The 10,688-nt window shown below is 42.0% G+C and overlaps 1 protein-coding gene across 1 annotated transcript; it reads right to left on the bottom strand.

Moving 5' to 3' along the window:
• Positions 1–553: 553 nt before the first annotated feature.
• arrdc3a (arrestin domain containing 3a) lies at positions 554–9,129 on the bottom strand. Its single transcript, XM_017695590.2, has 8 exons — positions 8,643–9,129; positions 6,194–6,275; positions 5,892–6,039; positions 5,500–5,602; positions 5,132–5,388; positions 4,346–4,508; positions 3,855–3,997; positions 554–3,296 (listed from the first exon to the last, which is right to left on the bottom strand). Exons 1-8 carry the CDS (start codon positions 8,920–8,922, stop codon positions 3,228–3,230), a joined length of 1,245 nt encoding a protein of 414 aa, XP_017551079.1. The 5' UTR covers positions 8,923–9,129; the 3' UTR covers positions 554–3,227.
• Between the last annotated feature and the right edge of the window lie 1,559 nt (positions 9,130–10,688).

Below are 10,688 nucleotides of genomic sequence, written 5' to 3'. Positions count from 1 at the left end.
CCAGCAAGAGAACTGTGCTGCAGTCACTTTCAGATATTTGTGTATGTTTTATACCTGTAGTCTCTTACAATTTGAGCTAGTTTTGAATCTCATGAGACCACCACTGAAAATCCTTCTATTTACTGGTCTTTTCTACTTTAACCAGTTTTTTATATACTCGAGTGGGCATGACCTCCTCAAGTTTGTGAAAAGCCCCTGATGAGTGGATCAAATCCAAGAGTTCAAGACTTCAATGGAAGAGGTGAACGAAAGAAAAAAAAACAATCTGACATTTTCGTACAAAGGCCTCAACATAGTCAATGTCATAAAATGGCCATTTCCAGATTTAAATGTAGTGTTTTTTTTTTTCTTTGGGGTTTTTGGACTCTTCTGTCTAGTCACAGTGTATAAATATAGTCTTTCTTCAATCAGTTGACAGTTGACATTGGCAATAAGAGCTATGTGTTGTTATATTGTGCCTAGCACTCCTTTAGGTGAACTCCTGAAATAATAAAGGACTCTGAAAAAAGCAAAGGATCCACCTTAGTAAATAGAGGAACGTGCAACCTGACAATTTTTAATGCTTGAAAAAAAGTTTATTTAGCTCAGAGGAAGAACTAAGACAAAGTTCCAAACCATTCCAAAAAATGAAATTGCAGATTAACAATATGTAGTGTTGATAATGATCACTGAAATAAAACACAGAAGAGACAAACGGAAGATATAACAATGTGAGTAAATTAACTCAAACTGGTAATATTGCACTTAGTTTCTAAAGAAAAAAAAAAAAACACATCCCCACCCAACATTCTACTCATTTTATTCCTCACAGAGAGTTAAGAGTTTAGCTTTAACACTGGACTACATTGGAAGGCCAAGCACTGGACACTGGAACTGACCAACCAAGCACTTATTTTTCTTTAAGCTTATCGTTTTACCTAAGGCCCAAATCACTTGCCAGTTGTGATTTTGCCAGGTGTGAATTATCTAAAACAGAAATTAACGACAAACACACAAAACAGACAAAAAGGAGAAGTGGGCTGCTTTGTCTCAGAATAGTTAGAACTATTCAGTTCATTGACAACCCAGTTCTCTGAAGGTGTGCTAAACCACATTGTTCCCAAAATAAAAGAGGTGAGAGAAACACAACTGCACCAGGTCGTTTGACCAGAAAACAAACCCTAAATGCCCATGAAAAACAATCAAAACTAGTCATTGCAAAGTGGGATTTAAGCCATAGCAAATTAAGAGTGGCGTGTCTGGGGATCAGTGCGCGCTTTAAAGGACTACTTGGTTTTCCCTTTTTGTCCTTTTAAAAAAAGAAAAAAAAAATTCAGACAACACACAAACAATCAGAAGGTTAGAAGTCGTAATGAACACGAGTGATGAGCCATAATCTGGTCAGTTCGTCAAGGCCACTATGATAAGACCACTTTAATTAGTCCGTTTATGTTTGAAGGAGTAGTCAAAAAACCTGCTGAAGTCTACATCCTCACTCAAAACACAAACGACACATACACGCACTCGTCGGCTACTTGACAGTGACCATTCATACCATCCTTGCTAAGGTTGCGAGTTTAAGTGATGTATCAAAACATTTTCAATGGGAAATGATTGAATGGCCAAACTTTCTCCAGGCCTCAACAAGATATGATCAGATTTTTTGTGTTAAAGGCGCTTTACGATTAAGGCTCAATCGATCTTAAACTAGCTTAGGTGTTGAATGAGTTTTAAAAACCAATGTATGACTCATTTCAACTTGTGACGCCTTTCGGTGGCCACCTGGGTACAAAGTGAGCCACAGTTTGGCTGTGTCTTCTTTCTCTACGGCATGACTCTTAAGCCCTCCTGCCTCCTTTTAGGGTGCTCCACCATTTCTTTCAGCTGCTCTGAATCATATCTCCCATCACTGGCCTGGGGGAATGTTGTGGCGAATGAAGTCTGCACGAACAACAGGACAAAAAGGGAATGTCTCTGGTCTTAGAAAGCTGCCTTGCATCTCCATGCATGTCTCCTCTCTTTCTGTTTAACTAATCTACTTATGTCTCCCACCTATGTCCTTTCACGCTTTCAAACAGTGCAAATGAAATATAGTCTTTCATATATTTATATATATAGATTTTGTTTCCAACCATTTGGCAAGTGAGAAGTTCTCCTGAGACTGAGTGCTTTTTTTAGGCAGTACTCTATAGAAGCCTGCACTGCGTTACACTACAAATAGAAAGGCAACAAACTGTTCAGGCCGTTCGTGGGTAGCCTGCTGGGTCCCACCCTGTTTTATCTCTCCACCCTGCCTACACATGCAAGTGGCAAGCGCTCGTCTTCTGCTTCTCCACCACGAAACATGCGCTACAACATAAACACCAGGCAAACGAAGATCGAAGCCATTCTATTTTAGACCTTACATATGGCGTCCGTGTGAACAGGAGGGAAAAAAAAATAGAAAAGCCATAGTCATACAGGCAACGATATGAAGGCAATGAAGGGCCTTCATATGGTGTATGCTGCCAGGCAGTTTGTCATTTGCATGGCCTTAAGAGGAAACACAATTAAGAAAAAAGAGAACCACCTAAGAACGGCTGAAACTAGATCAGAGCGTGGCTTTTTTTTTAGTCTGCTATTTACCTCTGGATCTATTCTCTGCATTGTTCATAGTTGTGCGGATAAAGCAAGACTAAGTTATAAGCCTGCAATCACTTAGTCATTTTATAGCAAGACACAGAGAACAAAACTATTAGTGAAAACTGAGCTACATAACTCAAGCAAACAACAACAATAACAACAACAACAACGAAAAAACAGAAGATGTGCAAAAAAAAAATCCACAACTGAGGCAGGAGGAAGGTAGTCTTTTCTCCATTGTACTGTACTGTATAGTGTTTCCTCTTTGTGTTTTTCTTCTCGAGTCTCTAGATAGCCCCACGCTACAGAACCATGTTTTGTGCCACAGTTACACAAAGAAGCGTGAGGACCACAAAAACTAGGCTGATGAAATCCTGGTGGCTCAGTCCGACCAGGTACGTCTGTCCACAGGGTTTGACACAGATGAGCATCGTGACCACATGTCCCCGGGGCAGGCAGGAAGTGATGCTGCAGCGACTTCCTGCACCTTTCTGTCTTTTCTCCTGCATGTGTTTGTTTTCTCCCAACGTCGACAGTGGCGCTTGTGCGCTTGTTGTCGCCGGGAAAAAAACAAAAAGATGAGAGTTTGGAGGGCCCGACTGCTCTGGGCTGGTGCCATGAGCCGCTCAACGTGACGGACACGTGTCTGGCCTCCGCTCCTCCGTCCGTCTGGCTTGGTCTGGATTTGGATCAATCTAACGGGGGAGGACACAGAGACGCAGCTAGAGTTAACGTCCCAGGCACCGACAGTGTTTCAAAGGGCAGGCATACTTTTGAACTCAGGACTGCATGCAGTCATGCTAAACTGTTTGGAATCAGAATTACATGTTGAACTTAGTTCAGTTATCACCTATGATAACAAAAGCATGTTGCGATTTTATATTAATTATTTCTCACTTGCAATGGAGAAATTCTACTGAAATTGTAGAGTCAAAATGGTTCCAAACAGAAAAGGAGATGTTTTATGATCTGGATTAAATTTTTGTTATGCTTTTGTCATTATTTAACATTGAAGCAAATCATAGAAACAGTAATTCAAACCTAACAACAGACTTAATTATATAATAGCGTTAAATAGCCAAATTAGTAGAATAAGTGTACATTCAGCAGATAAGCGCTGTGATCAGTGGATGTTCATACGTGTTATACAAGCTTATGTTATAAACTTAAATGACACTTTTAGTGAATTAAAACGGGTAGTTCTGGTTGCCATCAATCAATGTATTCACAAGTAATATATTATTAATACGTACCTCAGAGTATGGAGGAGGAGGCTGGAAGCGGAACTCTTGGATGTAGGCAAACAGTGGGCCATCAAAGTCCTCACGGCCCGAGGACACCTCCAGGCAGCTTTGTCTCTGTTCTTCTGTGACCACCTCTGCATAAGCTGGGGGAGCTGGGGAAACAGCAGTGCAGAACACCATGTTACAACCGTTGCCATGCCAACCACAGCAGCTGTCACTTCTGCGAGTCACTTATTTCCCACCTTTGTATTTGTCAGCATTAATAGAAAGGGTGTTTAAGCAAATGCAAATCTCTTAATGTTTGTTATTACACATATGAAGGGCTATATAAAGGCTATATAACATGTAATCATGATAACAAACATGAAAGCTCTGACAAAGGTGGAATGAAGCTAAAACTGACTTCTGAACATGACAAATTGAGTGTAAAACATGCAAAAGAACTGTCTACAATTTCTAGCAATGTTGAGAGCCATGCAAATCCAGAAGTTAGAGTTCACCTTCAGGCCTCTCTGGGAGACTCATACCCAGCCAGCTCATGGTCATGCTGCACTGGCTGCTGACAGAGGATGTCCGGCTGCCAAAGGGATGGAGAGGGATGGTGCCAATCACCAGAGGCAGGTTGAGTGATAGATTCATAGCGCCTGGAATGTCAACGTAGACCTATAGAAAACAAACAGTGGCAATGAGTCAATCATACAAATCATGATGCTTATTGCCTGTTAAAATAATCTGACACTACACAATCACTGGCATATGATAACATCAAAGCTCTGACACTCCTATGCATGAAAGGTAAGGTCAGTCAATTTCAATGTAATTTCAATACAACCCCACCACTCTGACATGAAGGTCAGTTTTAGAAAGCCTTGCCATTACACAAGTACAGCATGGTCAAATTGGTTTACAGGGTTAAGAGGTCATTACATGTACTGGCCTGAATTTTGACCGATATTTAAGGCCGATCCTCTTATCAGCAGGTGATGGCAACACCTAGGACACTGGACACTGTTGATATCAAGGCTCTATAGGTCAAAGGGGCTTTAAAGGAATTCTTGCTTTCAGAGCTTCTGAAACTGTTGTCCCTCAAGGCAACGGTTTACCAGATATGTTAATGAAACAACTAGGAGTTAGAACAGGTTTCAGATATAGAATTCAGAAAGAAAAAAAATGGTCAAACTTGGGGTTGTGAACTCTGACAATCCTTAAGATCTTTCAAATAGTTAACGAACAAGCTGCAGGAAAGAAAGAAAGGAAACAGGTGGGCCTGAAGGTTCAGAACTCACCATGAGTGAGTACTCCACTCGAATGATGCTGCAGTCCAGGATGGACGGCGACACAGGAGGGATCTTCAACATTTTCCCGTTCCATGTCTCCGTCTTTCCAGAAGACAGCGACTCCCCTCGGAGGTTGGCCACCAGCTGCTTGATCTCCTTCATCTTCCCTTTGGCAAAAAAGGTCTGCGTTTGGTAGATGGCAGCCTTTGGCACGACCATACGAGAGGAGCAGTTCTCGATCTCGGCAAAGATCTGAATGGATTCTCCTGTAAGAATCAACACAGGAATCAGCTGAAGTGATCAATGCAAGCAAACAACAAAGATATAAGTGACATTAGGCTGAAAAATGTCGGCAATCGTGAGTAGAAAAATGTTACCTGGGGTGTAACCCTTCCTTTCGATTTTGGCACTTAGGGAGATTGGACCTGAGGTGCAGAACCAGCAGCATAATGTCTTGTCTTTTGTGCCTGCCTGGGGAGACTGTAGAAGAGAGAGCAGAGATCAGAATGATACAATGTTAATACCTAAGACATATTAACTCCTTAAACTCTAAGGGCCCAACTTCCATTCCTTTCTCTCCTAACTACATAACGTAGATATTTGTTGTACTGGATAAGTTTAGAGTTAACAAGATGTTCACAACTTTTTCTAAAAATACAGCATTCAGAATTTCCTTTACTGGTTAGAACTTGTCAGATTCAGGTCAGGGAGATGACCATAAAGTGACAACGTCCATGAGGAATGTGATTATGAGGAGGCAGATGCTCACCAGCAGGAGGGGAGTGTTGATGTCGATGTGTTCGAAGACAGTGAACTCTTTCTTGGACTTCATGGGCAAAAGCCAGGGCCTGTGCAGCTCTGCCTTCACCCAGTAGCGCACACTGCCATGTTTCCCTTCAAAGGAGGTAGCCAAAGGTCTGCACGTAGAGAAGACAAGGAGGCATGAACAACCCGAAAGACATCACATTACATTCCTTCAAAGATCACGTTAAAAGAAAGAATTCAAAGCATCTGGTGTCAAGAACTGTTTCACTTTCATGTGAAGATGTAAAACCATATGAGGGCACTCACGTCTGTGGAAGCTCAAAGCTAAATGCATACTCGTGTCTTCCTGAATGAATGGTGGTGAGACCTTCCTCGGAGTTATCATCATCTGAAAGAAAAAGAAAATATTCCAAATACGTGTATACCTTACCTGAGAAAGGGCTATAAAATGACACAAAAAAGAAGTCTCATTTCATGAGTATAATTATTTTCATACACATAACATGAAAATAAGGAAGTATTACACATATGACTGTAACAGTCAGAAGACCCTTAGATCCTTTGAAGTGTGTGGATTATTCAAAGTCATGGCAGCTAATACCTTCATACATTTTGTTTTTTGTTGATTATGTGGCAAATATGTGCATTTTTTTTAGATTCATTTAGTTCAAAATGGGAGAAAACCCTCATACAAGACCACAGAATGAGACAAATGCATTTCAGTGTAACGGAAGCCAATAAATAAACCTTTAATGTGCAAAATATGTACATGGCCTTTAAACAGGGCTGCTGATATGCTGTGGAAATACATAGATGGCTCTAAAACCCATTCAAATGTGCTTCAGAATAAGCGTTAAATGTCTGTAGTTTTATGCTAAATGGCTATGAAAAATGCCACAAAACAACATGCTCCATAATATATGTTCAAAATGTGTTACGGTCTCTAGTGTCATGATGAATGCTCATAAAAATGACCAAAAATGCCCCAGAGTAAAGCTTAAAACATACACTTTCATCTTAAAAGGCTAAAAATGGTATGCTTCTCAACAAAGCTTTAATGTTAAAAACGTATAATTTCACACTAAAAGCTACAGTTTCGTGTAAAATTACTGTAACCGGCTTCCTTTCCGCCAGCTCAGCATTCGTCTCTCTCTCTCTCTCTCTCTCTCTCTCTCTCTCTCTCTCTCACTCACACACACACACACACACACACACACACACACACACACACACACACACTCTCTCTCTCTCTCTCTCTCTCTGCTTGGCGAAGGCAGCGCTGTGGTAAACAAGCGCTGAGCTGTCAATCACAGGCAGACTCGAGCAAGAGGAGACCGGCCTAAACCAGCTCGCGCCGCCTCGCTCATTACGCATTCACTGCACCCGAGCCTGCTCGCGCTCTCACAGAGACAAGCCCCTACCGGCCTGAGCGCGTGTACTGCGGCGTGGAGTCTGCGAGCATCCCCCCCATCCCAAACCACACGTGAGAAAGAAGAGGACCAGGCGAAAACAAGACAGGAAACCGACATACTCTCAAGTTCTCCTTTTATTGTTAGTATTGCACACATTACAGTCTATGCATACTTCACGACGCTGAAGCTGACTGCCTATTCGTTAGCTTCTTGTGCGAATTTTCTCGTTCTACCTCAAATGGTGCACCTTAAATTCGGACAAGAAGCTGACGAATAAAAACAACCTGACCTCGGCTTCGTGAGCTCGATTGCAAGATACATTAACAGATCAGGCGAGAAAGCAAATTACAGAATAAAAGCAAAAAGATGAACCATTTACAACATTTGGTACAGGATTTGAGCATGCAAATTAACCATCATTAACCCCACTGAAAATAAACAGCTAATAGCAATCGATACAAAGAACCATCACTGGGAGGGCATGCATGCCGCTGTGCACGACTGCTCTTTCTTACACGCTCTTACATGTGCATGCTGCCAAACGCACTGATGGCCATTGAGATTTTGTTTTGCAGAGTTGGTTTTTCGCACAGTGTGCGCGAACACGGGGCTGTAACCGCTGCCAAATCGTGACTTCCACCTTTTAAACTTATGTGCATGACAAAACGGTGCACATTTTCTGCGCGTTCAGTCCAAACAAGACAGTAAAATTACTGCAAAGGTGTCAACGACACAAAAGTTGCAGAGTTTTTTCTGCACGACCGTGAAGTCATCGTGAACACGTGCGAGCGTCAGCCAATCAGGAGCGAGAAGGAACAGACGCTGCATCAGAACAGGATTGAACCGCTTTTAACAAAGGGTGGAAACTGAAGACAAACGGGGCAAAAACAGCCTCAAGCCGCTTAAATTTGGAGATGTATGGTGAAAAACAACCAATCCGCTTTCTGCTTCTTACCAAAAGTCTCCTGTGTGAAACAAAATCTTATTTCTTTGAGAAAATCTCACCGAAACCGGCAGGGAATCTTTCTGGTAGCTGGCCACCATTCATTCCAGCTGGCGTTAACTTAACCTACTTCTGACAGTTCTGTCCAAACACGAGCACTCTCAAAAAAACAACACTTTAACGGATTGAAAGGGGTTTTTTGAAGATTTTTTGGTTTATGAGAAACAGTTACGGCTGTAGAAAGCGTTTATAACACGGCTCTAACGGACTCTCTGCATCCACAGGTAAACCAACCAAGTCTGAGCATCCACAGTAACCGCCGAACAGCGAGCATGAAGAGTGAATACAAAACTGCAAAACAACAAAATCACACTAAAACCCGTTTTAAACGTGCGCTCACCTCTTTCATGGCCAATGAGGATGTCTCTGTGATTGAGATACTCCACTTCCTCTGTGTAATTCTGAGTGTAGGCAGTGTTGGATCCAGCATTTCGCGATTCGGTCCAACGAACTTTCGCAAATCCTTTTGCGTGTATTTTCAGGGACTTGACTCGGATCTCTCCGGTCACTTCGATGACGACCCTTCCTGAGACACAGTCCCCGCTGGAGAAGACGGGGACATTACTGTCATTGAGACAGTCGTAGCTTACAACGAAGCTCTTCACCTTTCCTAGCACCATGGTGACCAGAAAATTAAAATGTACAAAAAGTCAGTAGAAAAGAAAACAAAAGCGTCTATGAAAATAATCTCTTATGAAAAAGGGTGAGTTCCAACACTGTTCAGTGTCATTGATGTGGCAGAGCGGAATAACAGCAGATGATGCTGTTATCGCGGCTCCTCGCGGCCTTTGGTGGTCTGCTGTGAAAGACGGTGGAGTTTGCTCGGCCGGCTCACTTTAAGCGACGGCTTTGGAGAAAAACAAGTTACTGCGCATGCGCACAACCTTCACTCCGCCTTCTGGAGGGGGAGGCTTGAGCTGCGCTGTGCCTCGTTACAGCCACTTCACAGAGAACAGCTGAGCAATGAGAGCCGACGAGCCTGCGGAGAACAGGGCCGAGACATTCATTCACATTTTATGTTGCACATTGTTTTTTCTCCAGCGAGGTTAGACAGTAACCCGAGAGTTTTGGGTTAAAGTTTACCCAGCGCGGTGACGAGCAGATTCTGCCCAGTTGAGATCACTGACTGATAGAATAAAGTAGGGTTAAGGGTTAAAGAGAGGTAACTGGCATATTTGATATCTGTGCATGTGTATTAAGTCTGTTACCAGGTTTCTGTGACCAATTTTCCCACTACTACTACTACTGTTTCCTTTATTAAAGCCTTTTCTTAAAGCCACCTTTGCATTATAACAGATACACAGAGAACAATCAATAGAGCACGTACCGCTCTCCTCTTAGACATGATGAATAAAGTCAGTGAAGTTGAGGATTAGACACTGAATATGTGATGTATCGAACTGCACTGAATCAAGTGCATCGCGCTGCTAGTGCTAAAGGTGACATCGTGTGGAAATGATGTAGACTTGATTCAACTCATTTTAGTGCATCTTTTCATTCAGTGTAGCTGTGTCAGTGCTGTATTGGGCGTTTTGTTATGACGCCCCTCCACACTTAACTGGATCATGTTTTAGGGATGATGGGATGCTCTGTGCTCAGATCGCAGTTGTTGAGACTTATTTGTTTCATTTCACCATTCACAGTCTTACAGTCTGTTCTGCTGTGCTTGCGGCTGCAGCGCTTTGTGGAACTGACTTAAAACGCCACCTTGTGGTCGTCACTTCGCTTTGGGACCTTTTCGGAAATTGCGTGCTGCCATGTGCGCCACCTGTTGCGTGTTGGAGGCTTTTGAAGGGGAATTCCGCCGATTTTTCGAAATGTCTGTATGTTCAGTGGTTGAGGTATAAAAAAAAGTCATTCAGAGTAGTTCGATGTGAAATGGTTTATTTGTAGAGAAATTTCGACCTACAGACTGATTTCTTTACAGTGGTAACTACCAGTGGGTTACAGTCAGAGGTGGACGAAGTACACAGATCATGTACTTGAGTTAAAGTTGAGATACCCAAGGTAAAATATCACTCCAGTAAAAGTAGATGTCCTTACTGTAGACCTCAACTTGAGTAAAAGTACAAAAGTATTTGCCTTCAAATGTAATTAAGTATCGAAAGTAAAAGTACTAAAAGATTAATTATGGGTCTAATGTATCATTATTTTTATAACAGGACTCACTTCATGAACTCATTTTAGGTGAAAATCCTCCAGCGTCTCTCTTGGTAAACCAGTCTTTTAATAGAACGTCATTAATTAGTGACACTGACGTCTATTAAAATGATCATAAGCACAAAACACTGAAGGCAAAGGGAGAACCGAGTGGCTCTGAAATCCCTTTTTACACACAAGCAAAGTTTCAGTTTAAGATTACTTTGTAAATTAGTTACAAGTTGAA

This window comes from Pygocentrus nattereri, chromosome 20 (genome assembly GCF_015220715.1).
Source record: "Pygocentrus nattereri isolate fPygNat1 chromosome 20, fPygNat1.pri, whole genome shotgun sequence".
Taxonomy (NCBI): Eukaryota; Metazoa; Chordata; class Actinopteri; order Characiformes; family Serrasalmidae; genus Pygocentrus; species Pygocentrus nattereri.
This window is presented reverse-complemented; position numbering and strand designations above follow the sequence as displayed.